We start from the raw sequence: 19,259 nt of genomic DNA on the forward strand, positions 1-19,259 counted from the left end.
CTAACGGACGGTCGGACGGTCAATTGACCCACCTCAGCCAGACAACCATCAACTTCTTATCACACAGCAGACGATTGCATGATGAAATAAAGCGAACTTGGTTAGAATATTCACAAGAGAATATGAGCTTCGAGAGATCTATCACTGTTGTTTCCTATGCGATAGTTGTAGTGGAGATAAACTTCGAGTCAAAAGAGGCGAATTCAAGGGCATGAACCAATTGATGTTAGTGGATGCCACAATCACTGTCCGCTGCCACTGTCCGTGACACTCGTGAGCATGCGTAGCCTGCAATTTGTCTCAGTTACTATATGACTACGTAGTTGTCAATCCAAGTTCTCGAAGGCATTTCTCATTCATATTCACTCCTTTCAAACTTTTTAACCCGATCAACTGCATACGACATCTTCTCGCTTAACAAGGGTTTTTCATTGCCTGATTAGACCGAGAAAACTCCTGCACTTTTAGGTTCAAAGCAAAAGAATGGCGGTGGCACCACCTGGGCATGAGCCTGTTGACTATGTCTACCCTACGGGATTGAGACTTGCATTACTGATGATCTCCATCTTCATTGGCATGTTCCTGGTGGCCTTGGTTCGTTCGCTCACGAAACGAGAGGGAGAGGAGCTAACGTATTATCTCGACAGGATAAGCTCATCATTACAACAGCTATACCCCAGATCACCAACGACTTCCATTCGTCGAACGATATTGGCTGGTATGGTACGGCTTATCTGCTCACCAACTGTGCCTTCTTGTTGGTATTTGGAAAGCTTTATACTATTTTCAGTGTAAAGAATACCTTCTTGGCTGCTGTATTGCTGTTCGAGGTGGGCTCGGCCATCTGTGGCTCGGCACCAAATTCGGTCGCTTTTATCATTGGGCGCGCCATTGCTGGGCTGGGAGCTGGAGGTGTCCAGTCTGGGGTTGTAAGTACTCACAACCTCGCTGTTCTTCTCTCATTCTTTTGGACTGACATTGTATTCGCACAGATCGTGATTATCGTCTACGCTGTTCCGTTACAGAAACGACCTCTGTATCAGGGTCTCTTTGGTGCAGTGTATGGCATTGCATCAGTTATCGGTCCAATAGTCGGAGGCGCTTTCACATCGAATGTTACATGGCGCTGGTATGTATCCACGTCCTTGCAATCTGAATGTTAGTGCTAATAACTGCACAGGTGCTTCTATCTGAACCTTCCATTGGGTGGTGTGGTCCTGATCTTTGTCTTCTTCCTCCTCCGCATCCCGGACCGTCCCAACACCGCGGGTACACTAAAGGACAAGCTTCTCCAACTCAATGTTGAAGGTCTAGTTGCTCTGGTTCCAGGCGTTGTGTGCCTGTGCTTAGCTCTACAGTGGGGTGGGTTCACCTACAGTGTAAGTGCCAATTGGAAGTGCCTTGAGGGCCCAACAGGACTGACAGTGGTTAGTGGAGCAATGGGCGGATCATTGCTCTACTTGTACTGGCATTTGTGCTCCTGGTCGCATTTGTTTTAATCCAGATCTGGAAGCCGGGGCGAGCCACAGTGCCACCGCGCATCTTCGTCCAGCGAAGCATCGGAAGTGCTTTCTTCGTTAGCTGTTGTCTCGGCGCGCATCAGACGCTCTTGCGTGAGTCTTGTATACGTCGATCGGAAAGTTATCACATTTGATACTCATACCCGTGCAGTCTACTATCTTCCCATTTGGTTCCAGGCTATCAAGGGCGACTCTGCTGTCCAAAGTGGAATTCATCTTCTACCCCAGGTCATCGCCCTTGTGATCGCGTCTATCGTCACCGGAGTGCTCACAAGCCGCGTCGGCTACTACACCCCGTTTTTGATATTTAGCATTTGCATCGCGGCCATTGGGGCTGGGTTACTCACAACTCTGCGAATCGAAACGACGGTGGGACAGTGGATTGGGTATCAAATACTCTACGGCTGGGGCTTCGGCGGCTGCATCCAGGCACCTAATCTAGCTGCTCAGACTGTCCTCCCGCGCGATGAAGTGTCTATTGGCGCGGCTCTTATGCTTTTTGGCCAGACACTCTTCGGTGCCATATTTGTCTCGATTGGCCAAAACGTATTCGATGGCCAACTTGCTAAGCGACTCGCCAGCATTACAAACATCACGCCTCAGCAAATTGAAGATGCGGGAGTTACCGGCTTGCTGAAGATCATCCCAGCCAACTATTACGATGCAGCTCTAGAGGCGTACAATGATTCCCTCCGTGTATGCTTTCGAGTTGCGCTGATCGTTGCTTGTCTCTGCATCTTCGGTGGACTTGGCATGGAGTGGCGTAATGTGAAAGCGGAAGCAGACTCTTCGACGAAGCATCACGATAACAAACAAGATGTTGAGGATAGATACGGCCAAGGAGCTTTCACTGATAAAGAGCAGAAGAACATTCCTCGTGATTACTGAACAAGCCTATCCATTTTCGGGTTGTTTCTCTAATATGCGCAACCACGGAGCTTTGAGCGCAATTTGCCGGTGACTTCCTCTTATTGAACCCGTACAAGACTTAGGTGGTACGATATCGTCGCATTGTCTGATCTCGATTTTCAAAACGCCTGGTGTGTCATTCAAATGTAGTATTCGACAATTATTTAGATAGAGATTCATGATTTCCCGGGTCATGTCCGAAATAAACAGCTTAATTACAATTATTTGCCTGCCTCCATTTGTACATTTTGAAGATACTACGATGACTGGTTCAATATTACATCCGCCGCTTTCTCACTAAGCATATAGACAGGCACAGCGATAAAGAAGCCCGGGATCTTGGGAAAGGCAGATGCATCAACGACACGCAGGCCATCCACGCCAATCACCCGGAATTGTGAGTCCAGAACAGCCATCGGGTCAGTGCTCGCACCGATGGGGGCCGTGCAGCAGGCGTGATGGCCCCATGCCTCGTTCTGTATCCAGGAGCCCAGCTGGGCATCGGACACTGCGGGCCCAGGCCACACCTCAGTGAGTCCACCCACCGAGGCCAGCATACCGCGCGCAAACCGCATGCCCTCCACCGATGCCGCCGTATCAAGTGCAGCCTCGGCCGGATCGTTGTACGAGTTGAAATTGATGACCGGCGGATCGCGCGGATCCTTCGACCGCAGCGTCACCGTGCCGGCGCGATTGCGGCTGTGGGCCTTGAGCACGAGCCACGACCAGTGAGTCGCGTCACCCGTGGCATTGTCTGAATACCCGTCAAAGTATCCCCGGAAGTAGACAGGTGCGCCCGCCATGAAGATGTCCGGATCGTCGGTGGTCGCGGCCGCGCCAGACTTCTTGACGATGGCGACGGCGAGGCCATTCGAGGCGTAGACACCCTTGAGCGTTGCCCCTATGCCATTCTGCCACTTTTGGAAACAGGGATCCGAGGCGCCATTGCGATAAAAGGTGCAACCGTGGATGACGGCGAAATCGGACGCCGCCTGGCCGACTACGGTGGTCTCGTAGCGGTCCTGGAGATTGGTCCCGACTCCCGGACGGTCGGCAACGACGGATATGCCCAGTGAAGAGAGTTCGGCGCGTGGTCCGATGCCACTGAGTTTGAGCAACTGCGGCGTATTGAATGAACCCGCGGCGAGGATGACTTCCTGGGCAGCCTTGACGGAGCCACGCACGCCGCCCCTGACTCCACCGGACCTGGGATCCGCACGATATAGACTCTGCCCGCGGATAAACTCCACGCCCGCGGCACGAGACCTGGAGCCGGTGCGGTTGAATTGAACCTTGGTGACGAGCGTATTGAGTGAGATATCGAGATGATACTTTCGTGACCCGTCCTCCTTCAGCGCGTTGGCCGTATCGAGGATGAAGTTGCGTGGATTAGAGCGGACGCCGTCATCGGCAGCAATCGGCATCTGATACACACCTTGAGTCGAGTCCCGTGAAGGTGAGTCGTTGTTGAGGTCTGTCAGGAGAACTCCAGCCAGTCCGGCGACGCTAGTGATGAGATACGTGATCAGCCCGCCCTGCCCCATCGAGACGACCGCGTTAAGGACAATCCGCAACAGCTTGAGATCTTCTACAACAAGCGTGAGAGATGCCAGGCTTGTTGACAGCCATCCGCTGAACCCGTGACCCATGACACTGCCGCCGTAGGTGCAGTTCTCGAGCCGCTGAAAGTACTGACGCATATTAGACGATGACCATGAGCTGTCCCCCGTGAGAGTTGCGATACCGTCCCAGTCACTTTTGTGTGGGTAGACGCTGATAAGGGCATTGTGAGCGCTACAGCCGCCAAGCGCAGCCGCTCGGGGGTAGAGGATGCCTTTGGGAGTGGAGCGAGCAGGTGGGTTGAGCCCTATATACAGCTCGCCAGAAGGTGTTGTGTAGGTCATCTTTGAGTCCTTTGCTTGCGTGGCGAGCTTGCTGAAGTGGTTCACGTAGTAGTCCCATCTCATCGAATCGTACTCGCTTGCTTGCAGGCTCAGGGCAGGGACCTCATAAGGTGCAGCGCCTGCCTGATCGTCACCGGCCTCGATGAGAAGCACCGTCTTGCCAGCGATGGCCAGCCGTGCCGCGAGCGGGCCTCCTCCGGGCCCGGACCCAACGACGATGTAGTCATATGTGCTGAGCAGATCCGACGGCGTAGCCTGCCGCGCCCTGTATCGAGACGGTCTGTATGTGTCCAATGGTTAGCACATGACCAGCTATTTACGTGCTTATCTCTGCACAAAGGGAGCAGCAGTGGTGTTGTCTTCACTTACCCGGCGAAGACTAAGCCAGCGAAGGCAATGAGGCTGTAGAGCATCGTAAGAATCATGCTGCCCAAATCATATGCACGCTTGGTACACACACAAGAGGATCCCGGCGGCTTGAAGACGACAAGATCGGCAGCATTTTAAACCTACGAAGCATGGCAGCATGCGCGGCTCGACGCCTGGCAACGTTTTACCCAACGGTGTCTCAGACTCATTTCCACTGACACAACAGTCATCTCCACTGTGGCGTGAAGCATCGTAGGGCAAACACCAACAAGCTAACTATCGTCTCTAGTGAGTCGTTTGCGTTGTTAGTAAGGAACCGGAGCCTCTCGCCATGATGCAGTCCGCATGCTCCAAGCTACTTTGGCATGTTTTCCTGATTCCGGTGCAGCCCCTTGGTTCATACTTTAGCGCAGCTACTGTAGCTACCCTGTTAACGTGCTAGGGACTGATTGGCTGTGGGAGCAAGATGGCGTTTATTAGTCGGAAAACCTGCCGGATCTCTTCTTTGCTTTTTCGAGGGAAGTGAAAAGCCATCTGCACACACAACCACTTTCATTCAAGGTTGCCATTGATCATTGGCCACACGGGCCGAGACGGGCTTGAGGCGCTCCCAGGTACGGCTGTGGTGTGGAAGACAATCAAGTTTCAGGCGGCTCTGGGTATGCTAAGATCGGCATGGAGGTCTCCAGAACTCAGCTGTAAGACATCTTCAGAAGTCATGAACAATGCTGTGGGTCCCCCGTTCTAGATTAGATCGGGGAGGCGGGGGTGCCCTCGCTCGCTCCCGTACTGATCAGCATCCAACCACGTTGTATGATGGCGTTCTCCCCTGATCAGCCCTGGCGTACATACATGCTTTAGCGGCAACGCAGGGAGCGATGTTGACACTTGACAGCACGCTAGCCAGCCACTGTCACATTTTACACGTCACTCGTCACTTGTTTATGACGGCGGGAGAGCAGCGCAGGGATGGAAACCCCCCGCGGATGGTGATTCCCGAGTTCTCCGGGGGAGGTGCCCGAGATGTGCTCCTACGTAGTAGCCAGATTCGACATGCATTAGTTTGGCGATCTAATTACAATTTATCGAACTCGAGTACTGAAGGTGTGCTTCCACGTATTTCCCATGCGCCGCTTCGCCTCGTGTTGTCTCGCGTCCAACAGAGCACACCACGCGTGCGCATTAGATGCAAGGGATGCAGTGGGGTGAAGCTGCATTTTCTTGTTTTGGCGAACGCCTCCGTCGAGGAGTAGCTTGCATCACTTAGACTAAAAGTAAGTGCTTCCTTAATAGATAGTTCGTGTAATTGGCACTGCTTGCCGTGCCCAACCCCTTTGGCCGTTTGCCGTCCTCCCTTGCATGCGATCCTGCTCTAGCTACGGTTGATTTTTTCCCACGCCCAAGGCATGACTGACAACTTGTCTTAAACTTAGAGAACTGGACATCCTTAGCTAATTGAGGCTGACCCAGCTTTTCGATTTCTTGTTGTGCTCTAGACGTCCCTGGAAACTGTCTGAAAACTCCCCACATTCTCACATCCGTGCAACATCTGCAGACTATCGATCATCGTCTGTGTAATCTAATTTCATTCCTCGGTCGAAGTGAGAGTATCAAATATTAAGCCATTGCTCAGCTTGCATCCACCCTTACTGTTCTAGACATACTACAGCAGAACAAATCAACATGGACGCCGTACCTCTAACATACAGGCGGCCGTCGTATGTATCCATAGACAGTATCAAGAGGAAAACAACGTCGTCCTCGGCCGAGCACGAGAAGGCGTCCCTTCGATCTGGCGTCTCTAGCGTCTCGAAAGGGATCCCTGATGCCCTGTCGTTCGATAGGATCCTGCGAGGAGAGACTTGCCAGGTACGTTATCCGTCCTCCAGTTTTCCTGAATTACCGTTGAGACGCTTTCATTAACAAATCCTGCCAGCCTATGACTTTGGTTGACTTCATGGACTATCTCATGTATGTTGAGCACTCGGCCGAGAACTTGCAGTTCTATTTGTGGCATCAAGACTATGTCAGACGCTTCAACAAGGCCGACACGTCGGACCTGGTCATGGCACCCGAGTGGACCCAAGCCATGGAGGATGAAATCAACACCAAATTACGGAAGGAGGCATCGGAGGCTTGCCGACAGCATACCGGAGCAGGTGCAGATATGTTTAAGGGTACCTATTTCGAGGTGAAGACCGTCGACACCATGGGGGTCAGCAACAAATCCCTCTCCACTCCTCCATCAACGGCCACCTGTAGCAACCATGACGACGAAGCATCGACATACTCCTTTAGAAACCCGTTCTCCATTGCATCTACTACTCGCACTCAGCTCAGCGATGACTTTGCCGCCGCGGGAGCCCATACGCCTTGTAAGTCATAGCATTACTGGCATTCCTCTTCTAGCTACACGAGAAAGACAAGTCTTCTTGAAATGGAATATGACTCTAACATCTTCTTATAGTCACTGTTCAGCCGTACCGCGAGGAAGTCAATCGCATCATCGCCACGTACATCATGGAAGGCGCGCCGAGACAGCTCAACCTCTCAGGCCAGGAGCGAAAGGCTCTGCTGCACGCCCTCTCTTACACCACGCACCCTAGTACTTTCCGAACCGTCTTTAGGACCGTCGATAATACCCTCCGCCGCCAGAGCCATCCCAATTTCGTTCGGTGGTCCGCCTTCAACGGCAATCCGCCTCGCATTACCTTTGCCTCCACTCTAGGCTACGGTGGTGTTCTCATGGCCTTCACCATCGCTATACTAGTAACCCTAAGTCGCGCCGACCGTGGATGGCGTGCCTTTGCCGCACTGGGCTGGGTTGTCGGCATATGGGCTGTTGTGGCTAGTCACCGCGGCATGTGCATCTGTATGTACATCTTTAGCCGACGTCGTCGGCACATCCGACCCTGGGAACTCTTTGCAGACCCGGACGACGAGACGAGCACATCGGCGGCCTCTCGGCACAAGCGCTCGTTTGACTCGTTTGGCTCTGGTAACAGCTTCGAAGAGGAGCCTTGGGTAGTGCGGTACGAGCAGCGCAGTCTCGTGCGCAAGATCTTTGATCGCGAAGAATCGATCCATGAGCCGGCTCTGAGACAAATCCATACTGTTATAATGCTACAATCGGCTATGGCTGGCATCCTCGCCGGCGGAGCTCTGACGGTCATATTCGTCGCTCTGCCGGCTGGCAACTTTTTCTGATTACAGGCGACCTGACATGTTGAATCGAGGAACTCTGAGAGGTATGATGAATCTTGGGAGGAACTATCAGTCTCCTTTTCTTGTGCGGGCCTCTTTCTGGGGTACGGACTAAGTCTGGTTGGAATTTCAACTAGTTCTAATGAGAAAGATGTTCAGCTACATATCAACACTACATAGTCGCCTTTCCTGCAAGCCTTAATACCATTGTCTTTTCTATTCCGATTGGTATGCATAAATAGCTATCGTCTTTATGCACTCCATAAATCTACGTTTATTTAAAATGGGTTTCTAACAGAGGTGCAAGTATCGTCAATGTATACCTAGAGCAAGTCACATCATTTACCACGTGAGTCACAAGTCGATCTCCCTGCACCTGCATACCCGGAGCTTCTAGTTTCCGCATGGATAGCTCTTAGGTCTAGAGAGTGTCTAAGCCCACAATCATATAGAGTTAGGTCAACAGAGTCACTTTATGTCTATTGTTTGAATGCTCGCGTCGTTTGCTGCCATTGCAACCCTTTTCTCTTCTAACAAGGTATACTCCGAGTCGATCACTGACACCTTACCGACGAGTTTGTGTAGACACCCTTGCCGCGGGAAAATAAAGAACAAGTCCGTTCTATCGAGCATCCACACCTCATCACCTTCCTTCACATCACCATAGGCCCAAATTTCCGGTTGAGAGCTCGGTAAAAATTTCATCAGCGCGCCACCGGGAGTTCTTAACATTTTATGACGAATACCTCGTACCCGCAGAACTCGATTCGCTAACCTTTCTCATCTGTTTGGAAGGAGAAAAAGTCTGTTGTATATGATTGTTGGTCGTCTTTCCGAAGCGAGGAACTTTTACCCCACTTTGTTTGCGCCAATCCGGAACCCAGGATGGCAGAAGAGAAGTAAACGTGCGCCCTCGGTGCCCTTGCGTATGAAATGCCAGTTCAAGGATGTTCAAGTTCTTTCCCTGTTGAAACAGGGTGGTAAGGTAGGTCAATTCGTAATAATAGAAGTCTGAGTTCTATTACTACAGTCTGAGGAGCCCTTCAAGCCTTATATAGGACAGGACCCCTATCCCCCAACTCACTGTTCAATGACGTTCAAAGCCAGTCGACAGAAAAGACTTTCAAGAGTTACGTTTGGGAAATAGTCTCGATCAATACTATGTTTATTCCCACTGTATCCGAGACATGCATAAATCAAGACTCTAGCATCTATTGCTGCAGAAGAGTAAGTGTCGCAAAAATTGTACAATAGATCTTCTGAATGCCCAAGTTTTGGATCCTGCACTTCGAGTTTTCTTGTGAGGAGTTCTTCGGCGCGCTCTCCAACATCCCGGTAAATGGTACCCGTCGTTGGTGGAATATGCAGACCCGCTACACAAGAACTCTTAGAGCCTGGGGAATTGCCAGAAGAGTATGGACAGCCGTACAATTTCCCATTGAATATTAAGGTATTGTGCAGGTAGACATCTATAAAAGTTGCTACTCGCAACCAATGGATCGACTCAAATCCAGCAATAAAGTAGACGTCTAAGACCGTATGAATTCTTGGCGTATCCATGCCCGCGACCACCAAGGACTATGGAGAAATGTACTCATAAATGCATTCCAACTGATATGAGATTCAATAAATTTCCGAGTAGCTAGGAAATAGTCACCCAATGAGGTAGAATTCAGGGTTGTGACATGGTGTAACCGCTCTGCCCGTCCACCAATATCATCCTCACACGATAGAGATACTAACGCGTTCGACGAAGTTCCATATATATCTCCCATGAGTTGAACCTGATGCATCCTTTCTTGACTATTATTTTGATTGATACAGATCTGGTCCGCCCAGACAAGCAGTGTTGCCTTGTGGAATCTATCGCTCCAGAAGTAACGAGCCTGTCGGAGATCATGGCCCAAACGGGCAAATGCGTTGAAAGGATGACCGTTAACATATATAACTTCGACACTATGACGATCTCCTGCCTCATATGAGACGGATAGATATTGATTAGTTATAGATGCAAGCGAAACGCCATCGACTATCTCGCATTTCACGGCATTGCGCTTGTAATCCTCTTAATCAGGAGGTTTAATGGTAAGCAAGCGGATTTGATCAGTATTGGGATCTAGTTCTGAGTAACGAAATGTGGAATAGAATGTGCCACCTGCAGCCTCGTGCTGGTGTGTTCTCCCTCGCGGTCCGACACGGTCCTCGCCAGGCGAAGGCTGGCTGAGAAGAGACATTGCACTTCTATTGAGCATTACATAGCTCTTGAATGGAGGCTCATGCCCGAAATATTTTCATTCGGTTTGAGGAGATAATATTATGAGCCTCAAACGGGGAAAGTCACTTAGTCGTAAGGTTAGTTATATTTTTTATATAGACAGTTTGAGGATCTACCTCCAGTTGAAGGCTTCGTTTTCTCCTTTCGGGCCCTGCTATGTTTGCAGCACCAAATGCGTTCACGGGTTTTGATCAGCTATAGGCCTTGGATATGTAATGCGGCCCAATATTTACCCCCTCTTCCATCGCAGCGCTGAAGCAACTGCAACTAGGACAGGCACCTCCCTTCAATGTGAGCAATCCATGTGACAACTCCAGGCAGAATTAAAGCCCAGGATTTGTGCCATCCGTGTCTCATGCCTCATATTTAAATTCCCGATTTTATAGGTGGCATATATAATCATCAAAAATTGGACTATTGTGAGAGTGGATCTCAAGACCTCGACAGCTAAGAGCCTTGGGTTATGTTTATAAACCTCTCGTACCTCAGTCATGCTATTAGGCACCTGTTCGAAGCCCCATTCTGCTCTAGCTCACGCTAAATGAAACCCTCCATCTCTCTAGAAACTGGATTAGGACAGTCTCAAACTTGCTCGTGGTACAAGTCTATTGTTCTGATACCTCGTGTAGATCCAACCTTTAACGCAAACTGTTATCGGTCCCTTTATTCCGGAACTTGCAGAGTGTTCGTGGAATATTTGCCGTCTTCCTATATCATCTCGGTCAGCCCAGATTCGACATCTTGACGTACAACTTACCCAATTGGGAAATGGTGTGAAAGTGTAACGTTTCCCGTTTAGATCTAGAGTTCCTTCTTGTCGCATGAACGTGACTGCGCCTTTGGTGGTACCTAGGTACATGTAATGTATACCATGTCCCCAGGTCAGTGCGTCTAGGAGGCGCCTTATATCGTCAACATCGAAGCGTAGCTTCTTGAGAAGGACAAGAACCTCCAGCCAAGAGGTGAGAAAGTCCTTATCGCGATCGTACGAGCAGTTGTAGCCGTACTTTTCAAGTGTCGGGCGAACTCCGGCTTCTAACATCTCCTGAATGTGCTCTATGAATGCTCTTATGTCTTCAGTTCCAAAGAAGGGGCCTTCGGAGGTGAGAAGGTTCTCAGCAACTTCGTACAGAATCCACATGCGCGGTTCAAACGGCGGGTAGTACCACATAAATCCACAGTTTCTAATGATACCCGACACAGTTTGCAGTGTCCTCACAAAAAATGCCTCCTCGGTCGGACTGCGAGGGTGTTGAGGTATACAGGTCCAGTCAACCCAGATGTACGACCATTCTTGTGACTGGAGATCGTCTTGGATAAGGCGTAAATATTTGCCATCAGGGTCAGGGTGGTCTTTGCTGTGCCAGAAGTGACTGAGGAAAAAGCAATCGATGCGGTTGACAAATCCATTATTAGCGGGAAAGAGGATATAATCGTCGAGGCTAGTCCTACTCCATTTTGACATCCTTTTCTGTGATAAAAATGCGTCTCGTCGTTGGAAGAACCAGAACATGAGATGTCCTAGCCCCGAGCTCAAAAGCTCGTCTAGACTCTTATAACTCTGCAAGAATGATGTCTGGAACACGCCTACCTCGGTGTTCAGCTTGAGTGATTTCCAAGCCTCAAGGCTGCGTTCTACTAGCGATGTCCACGCGAGGTCAGGTGCAACGTTGGATGGTGGTTCATTTTCAGGAGATGCCATCACAGCTATAATTTGTGTAAGACGCTAGTTGACACAATCTCAAGCCTGTTGCAATCTCTGAAACGTTGAGGCTATAACAGAGGACAAGATGGTTGCAGTTTTTGAAGAACCAAGGCTGTCAAAGTCACACATTGAGTGAGTAAGCAGCTAGGCAACTAGCAACCACTCAACATGGCACACACGTGTCGACCGTCTAGTCGCGGGGATACCGCGAATTCTCTACAGCAATTGGCCAGACTACGAACATATTTTGCATTGATAAAAGTACAAATTGACAGTGTTCCTAGCCACAAAGAAATGACATTGTGTTGTCTTTGCTTGGCTTTGCCCATCTGATCAGAAACAGAAAATTTTACACACAACTCAAACGACAAACCACGAGTCCCCTAATATGCTAGTTAATAAGGCGAGCTGAGGCTAGAGTACATGCAGCAACACGAACGTTTATAGAAAATATCTAATGATTCTTGCCTCTGATTGATGAAGCATCGAAGACTTTGAAAGTAGTTGAGGCTTTTTACCTACTGTGTCACATTAGCCAACCACAAGACACCAATTCGCCTGGAAGCTAAACTTGTTGTAACTTCATGAGTTGCGACATTTTGTGGGGAGCTTTTGAGCTTCGAGACACTACACCTTATAAGGCGCGTATTAGTAACACAATGTTTTCATTTGGACCATTGTCTCGAAAGCTACAAGTGTAACCGAAAGACCTAGAACAACTTAGCTACAGGAGAGATGCCCACTTTCCGCGCAACAGAGATGCAGCGCCCCTCTTTCCCCCGCTTCCCCAGGCATCAGACAACCGGTGATGACAACCCGGGGCGTCTCAATGGCTGCATTTGCCGAATATCGGGAGGGGCGGGCAAGTCGGGTTGTGGAGACTTGGGAAGAGTTTGCCAATGGGACTCTTCAGATAAGGTGCGGGGTTGGCCGCCGATCACCTCATCCGTCATCGCCACGAGTTTCTCTCAGTCATCATCCATCCTTCACTCCTCCTCACTACCATCCGTTGCTGGCTCCTGTTAAGTAAGTTAGTTAGGGAACCCGATTGTCGCCATTCCGTCCCCGTGTGAGAGGAGAGGCCGCTCGACGCTCGTTCGCCCTGCTGCCGTCTTATCTCACTTGTCCCCTTCCAATACCGTCCCGTTGTCTGACTTTCTGTGGTGTTCGTCCATCACTGATTGATTGACTGATTGAGTGAGTGAGTGTCACCTACCACCTTACTCAGCTGAGCTCTTTTTTCTAAGGCGGACGCCATCCCTATCATCATAATTACGCACCTAATATTTAGAGAACGTCATCGTCTATTTCTTCACCATGGCAGCAGAGAAGTGCCCTGTCCATGACACCCTGAAGGTCAACGTCGCGGGCGGCGGAACCAAGAACCGCGACTGGTGGCCCGGCCAGCTCAAGCTCAACATCCTGCGCCAGCACACAGACATCTCCAACCCGCTGGACAAGGACTTCGACTACGCGGAGGCTTTCAAGACTCTCGACTACGATGGGCTGAAGAAGGACCTGACGGCCCTTATGACCGACTCTCAGGAGTGGTGGCCCGCTGACTTCGGCCATTACGGCGGTCTCTTCATCCGTATGGCATGGCACAGCGCGGGTACCTACCGTGTCTTCGACGGCCGTGGAGGCGGTGGTCAAGGCCAGCAGCGATTTGCTCCTCTTAACAGCTGGCCCGATAACGTCAGTCTCGACAAGGCCCGCCGCCTGCTGTGGCCCATCAAGCAAAAGTACGGCAACAAGATTTCATGGGCAGACTTGCTGCTGCTCACTGGCAACGTGGCTCTCGAGTCCATGGGCTTCAAGACCTTCGGCTTTGCTGGTGGCCGTGCCGATACCTGGGAGGCTGATGAGTCAGTATACTGGGGCGGCGAGACCACCTGGCTCGGCAATGATGTCCGATACTCTGAGGGCTCCGAGGGAGTTGCAGAGCGCGGCGCCCTGGTCTCAGACGAGGACCCCAAGCCCCGCGACATCCATTCTCGCGACCTGCAAAAGCCGCTGGCGGCTGCCCATATGGGTCTGATCTACGTCAATCCGGAGGGCCCCGATGGCAACCCGGACCCGGTCGCTGCAGCAAAGGACATCCGCACCACCTTTGGCCGCATGGCCATGAATGACGAGGAGACTGTTGCGCTCATTGCAGGCGGCCACACCTTCGGCAAGACGCACGGCGCGGCTCCTTCCGACAACGTCGCGGAGGAACCCGAGGCGGCCCCAATTGAACAGCAGGGCTTGGGCTGGGCCAACAAGCACGGCTCAGGCAAGGGACCCGACACCATCACCAGTGGTCTGGAGGTCACTTGGACCAAGACTCCCACCAAATGGAGCAACCAGTTCTTCGAGTACCTCTTCAAGTATGAGTGGGAGTTGACCAAGAGCCCCGCTGGCGCAAACCAGTGGGTGGCCAAGGACGCAGAGGAGATCATTCCCCATGCCTACGACCCCAACAAGAAGCAGAAGCCGACCATGCTGACCACTGATCTTTCGCTGCGTTTCGATCCTGCATACGAGAAGATTTCACGTCGCTTCAAGGACCACCCTGATCAGTTCGCGGACGCCTTTGCTCGCGCCTGGTTCAAGCTGCTGCACCGTGACCTTGGCCCGCGCGTGCGTTACATCGGTCCTGAGGTTCCGTCCGAGGTTCTGCTCTGGCAAGACCCTATCCCCGAGGTTGACTATGCTATCATCGACGACAACGATGTTGCTGCTCTCAAGAAGGAGATCCTGTCTAGTGGCTTGACCGTCCAGAACCTTGTCTCCACTGCCTGGGCATCTGCTTCCACTTTCCGTGGCAGCGACAAGCGTGGCGGTGCCAATGGTGCACGCATTCGTCTCGCTCCTCAGAACAAGTGGGAGGTGAATGACCCTGCTCAGCTGAAGGAAGTGCTCGGCGCGTATGAGAAGATCCAAACGAGCTTCAACGACTCTCAGGGCGGTGGCAAGAAGGTCTCTATTGCCGATCTCATTGTCCTCGGCGGTGTTGCTGGTGTAGAGAAAGCAGCAAACGATGCCGGTCACAACATCAAGGTCCCATTCACACCAGGTCGTGCCGATGCTACACAGGAGCAGACCGACGTTGAGTCTGTCAGCCATCTCGAGCCAAGAGCCGATGGGTTCCGCAACTATGGCAAATCCACACCTCGTGTCCGCGCTGAGGAGTTCCTCATTGACAAGGCTCACCTCCTGACCCTGTCCGCTCCAGAATTGACAGTGCTCGTTGGTGGTCTGCGTGCCCTGAACACCAACTACGACGGCTCATCGCACGGCGTGTTCACCAAGCGTCCTGGCCAGCTGACCAACGACTTCTTTGTCAACCTGCTCGACACAAACACCGCTTGGAAGGCAGTCGACAAGAGCAGCGACCTGTTCGAGGGCACAGACCGCAAGACCGGCTCCAAGAAGTGGACCGCCACACGTGTCGATCTCGTCTTCGGCGCCCAGGCCGAGCTGCGTGCCATTGCGGAGATTTACGGCAGCTCGGACGGCGAGCAGAAGTTCGTCAAGGACTTTGTTGCTGCCTGGGACAAGGTGCTGAACCTGGACCGGTTTGATCTGAAGAAGTAAGGAAACAATGTTGCCATGCCACCAGAGTTTACTGCGAGTTCTTTGTCGTCTCTCTTCCCCCCTCAGCACCCGCCCGTCATCCCCCTTTGGTTTTTTTTGCACACCCTCTTCCCTCTTCCCCCTCTTCTTGTGGCTAAGTGTGTGGACTACAGTAGATCAAGAACTGCCTCGAGTTCTGCCCCCGTTCGTTCATCATATCTCCCTAAGTTGTAGCACTGCACGGCTTGTTAGATACATATCACTTTTTTTTCATGAAAATAATTTCATGATGGTTCACTCAAAAGTGTCAGCCGAGACTGTTGCTCACCCTACTAGATAGTCTGTGGATATATCATCGAAAAGAGCACCCAAAGATTAGTATGTTAGTATACTAAGCAAATTCAAGAGCAGTAAACTGGTCATGCCATTGTTGCAATCCTCTGTCTCAGCTTTTGTCTTACAAGATCATCCCATGTCCATATTAAGGCTATCCATATGTTTCACAATAGCTATATACCATGTTATCTAAGCTCCCATGAAATGGGTAACTGTACTTTGCCAGATAACTCAATTTTTTCACAGCTAATGGGTTGGACCTGGTTCAGATATGTGCAAGTCCTAGAAATATGATCAACATGAAATTAACCACAATAAAGACCAATATTGTCGTGAAGAAATGATGTCCACATATAAACTGCCAAAATAGGGCTGACGCTAATAAGGCACTGCCCATAGCAGACGAGATAGATCCGGTTAAATCATGTAGCAGATCTAACCTTTGAAACGCAAATGAGAGACATAAAAGTACAAGACCCAGGATATTGAGTATGGCACCGCCCAGCCCACTCGATTTCTTCGCCGCATGGATGTCATATTTGAGAAAGTCCACCACCTCCGATCGCAAATCTGTGGACGTGGGTGTGCAGTATATGTGTACCTTTTGACTATCCCGCTCCGGTAAAATGTAGGCCGTGATAGTTGTATCATTCATCTGCACCACAGGCCGCCAGTGACGATCCAAGAGATCTTCCGGACGATAGTGCAATGGCACGCGATCCTCAGGAATATATGAGACAGCACACTCTAGATATGCCCCATTCACGCCATATTTCAGGAATTTTATGAGCCGTCGTGCTGGTTTCACGGTGAGTCGAAGTAGAAAGCGCATTGAGCAGTCTCCGTCAACGCCATCCGCTTCATAGAGGAGGAAGGTGCTTGGGGTGGTCAGTCGCTCAAAGCTTTCTATACCAACTTCCATTCCAGGACATGACCTGTCACGATGCCCAGTCGTGATTCGAAAAGCTGGATCGCTGTACAATACGGAGACCCTCCAGCGGAAGATCCCTGAAGGGGGCGGTATGATGATTTTGTTTTCTTGCATGTGTAATCGAAATTCGGCTGGCACCAGCGATGCCTCATACGTTATTAAACCGACTTGGGAGCCGGCCCCGTAGGTAGTATCGGTTCCGCTGCCCACAAATATGGTGGTCTTTTTCCTTCGATTTATATGAGTTCCTGAATATGATACCATGGCGAGCGCTCGGGGCCTTTCCATTGACACTCCGTCCTCCTCCCAAAGCGTCGATGAATTGACTACAGAAGATGGAAGCAAAGGGATACCGAGGAAGTTGTTTGTTTCAAAGGCTAGACGACAATTCAGAACCGCCACTTTTGGAAAGCCAAACTCGATGACCTTGGAGATCGGAATTTTCATCTTCACGCAGCCTTTCATGAATTCAAAATCATTGTCCTGATGACTGAGCAAACTTTGACATCTCACCACATTTGAACAACTCGCGAAATCTCGCGGTGACTGTGCAAGTAATCCCACTTCGTCAAGTTGCTGCAGACCATCCAAGGTAACACCCCATGCAAAGAGAGAATCATCCCTGCTTGTCTTGACAATCTCCTCCTGAAGCCTAAAAAATGCCTTCCGCTCTCCTTCCCCGTAGAGAAGCGGCATGTTGACATCGAAAATCCCCAAAAGACAATATGCTATGTCTTCTTTTCTGCTTGTGGTTCTTTTCGATGCCCAGGACATTCTCTGGGCTACGCTTGTGTAACGAAAATCGCCTCTCTCCAGCACCTGGACAGAAATGCCAGTTGCGCGATGAAGAGAAGTAGAAAGCTGGCGTCGTTCACCAAGAAGAGACCAACAGCTGCTGTAAAAGTACGCATGCTTTGGTGCAAGAAGCTCCTGCAATGTCCAACCTCGAGTGAACCACCTGCTGTTACAGAACGGGGAGTCGAACGAGGTATCAGTGTTATTATCATCAGGCACGTCCGCGAGATAGACATAACATGCTGCAGCCTCACGATACCATCGGAACATAGAGTTGATAGCCTCAGAGAGTTCGACACTGTCTGTCCTGTCTATGCAGCAAGTGTCAATCCATACCCAGTCTAGTCCATGCTTCAGGGACTCTTCACAGCAGCCTTTGATCTTTTTCAGACTTTGAACATCATGTACTGAATCCGGATTGCCGTATGTTGGGTAACCATCGCTGTATAGATTTTTCATATCCTGGAGTGTCACTTCATCTCGATCCCATGTGTGTGACAGAATGGCATATTCTGGAAGCTCATCGTCGAGAAATTTGGTGATTTCTTTGGTCTTGGCGTTGAGCAGACGCATAGCCGCCTATGAGTAATAGGGCACAAATGGTATGGTGAACAGAACCCCGTGCTTGAATCCTCGACAGCATCGCTAGCTAGGCGGGTGTACTCGCTCTTCCTTGCGCTTCCTTGGGGCGTTTCTGTTGGAGATCAAGCAAACGAATCGTGAATGCTGGGAATGAGTGGTTCTATCAACAAAGCACCGGTCTTTGGCTTCAATGGGTCAGAGAAAAGAATGCTTCGATTGTGAATAGGTGGGTTGTTTGGTAATAAATGATTGAACAAGAGTAAGGTTGAGTGAAGTAATCACTAATGTGACTGTTTCATGCTCCTGACGTATCACATGACGAGCTAACCCTATTCGGGCGGCTGCTCTCATTCATGAGACAAGAACACCATCCATCATGTATGCAATAGCATTGTTCGGCGCCTAGATTATAGGACAAAAATTGCTTAGAAAATGAAGAAGCTAAATGTGGTAGGTAGTGTGGAGAACTGGATATAGATAGACCTTGGACTGAAAAAGCCATATTGAACTAAACTCTATATAGGTCCCATACCGCTGTCATAGAAGATATATTACCAGGATGGTAAGCTGGTGATGTGGAAGACGAATGTAATCTTGATGATGTGCTATTCATAAAAGATATCCATAATCTTGATGATGTGCTATTCATAAAAGATATCCATAATCTTGAAATATTTAATTATGAGCGACTCTCGTTGAGTATAATAGGGCATGCAAGTTTTAAAGTCAAACGGCCAGCCCGTCCCCGGCAACGGGAACCCTCACCAAGGGGGCCTCGTTTCCACGCCAGCCGGGGATTGGTACTATATGGCCTTCGTGGATGCTTATCCGGGTGGACGGCTCCCTGTGCTAGCCCCGAATTCTTGGGATGAAGATGGGTGGCCATCCGTTGAATTCGTCGATAACGAATGGGCGTCTACCTACCCATATCCTTTGCCACAACGGCCAGTCAAATCCAATTACAGGAACCGATCGATTTGAGAGCCTTGGCCCTCAGTACGAGTGGAACCATAACCCAAACAATGATGCGTGGGAGATCAACAACGGTCTTGTGCTTCACACCGCAACGGTGACGGATGACTTCTTCACAGCACGAAATACTCTCTCGCACCGAATTCTTGGTCCACAATCCATAGTAACAATTGAGCTGGACTATTCCGGAATGATCGAT

The 19,259-nt window shown here is 50.4% G+C and overlaps 4 protein-coding genes across 4 annotated transcripts; 3 read left to right on the forward strand and 1 right to left on the reverse strand.

Annotated features, from left to right (window-relative positions):
* Positions 1 to 483: 483 nt before the first annotated feature.
* UCRPA7_8063 (putative mfs aflatoxin efflux protein) lies at positions 484 to 2,408 on the forward strand (the record flags this gene model as incomplete). The annotated part of the gene is made up of 7 exons (XM_007920592.1): positions 484 to 594; positions 648 to 718; positions 791 to 929; positions 993 to 1,129; positions 1,181 to 1,379; positions 1,433 to 1,613; positions 1,672 to 2,408. The coding sequence occupies 7 exons, from the start codon at positions 484 to 486 to the stop codon at positions 2,406 to 2,408; spliced, it is 1,575 nt and encodes a 524-aa protein (XP_007918783.1).
* A 278-nt stretch (positions 2,409 to 2,686) lies between these two features.
* On the reverse strand, positions 2,687 to 4,746 carry UCRPA7_8064 (putative choline dehydrogenase protein; the record flags this gene model as incomplete). The annotated part of the gene is made up of 2 exons (XM_007920583.1): positions 2,687 to 4,598; positions 4,703 to 4,746. 2 exons carry the CDS (start codon positions 4,744 to 4,746, stop codon positions 2,687 to 2,689), a joined length of 1,956 nt encoding a protein of 651 aa, XP_007918774.1.
* Positions 4,747 to 6,385: 1,639 nt separating this feature from the next.
* UCRPA7_8065 (hypothetical protein) lies at positions 6,386 to 7,909 on the forward strand (the record flags this gene model as incomplete). Its single annotated transcript, XM_007920586.1, has 4 exons — positions 6,386 to 6,571; positions 6,639 to 7,077; positions 7,170 to 7,574; positions 7,632 to 7,909. The coding sequence occupies 4 exons, from the start codon at positions 6,386 to 6,388 to the stop codon at positions 7,907 to 7,909; spliced, it is 1,308 nt and encodes a 435-aa protein (XP_007918777.1).
* Positions 7,910 to 13,203: 5,294 nt separating this feature from the next.
* Positions 13,204 to 15,465, forward strand: UCRPA7_8066 (putative bifunctional catalase-peroxidase cat2 protein; the record flags this gene model as incomplete). The annotated part of the gene is made up of 1 exon (XM_007920587.1): positions 13,204 to 15,465. One exon carries the CDS (start codon positions 13,204 to 13,206, stop codon positions 15,463 to 15,465), a length of 2,262 nt encoding a protein of 753 aa, XP_007918778.1.
* Between the last annotated feature and the right edge of the window lie 3,794 nt (positions 15,466 to 19,259).

The sequence above is a fragment of the Phaeoacremonium minimum genome, assembly GCF_000392275.1.
Source record: "Phaeoacremonium minimum UCRPA7 unplaced genomic scaffold PA7_03_scaffold_576, whole genome shotgun sequence".
In the NCBI taxonomy this organism is placed as follows: Eukaryota; Fungi; Ascomycota; class Sordariomycetes; order Togniniales; family Togniniaceae; genus Phaeoacremonium; species Phaeoacremonium minimum.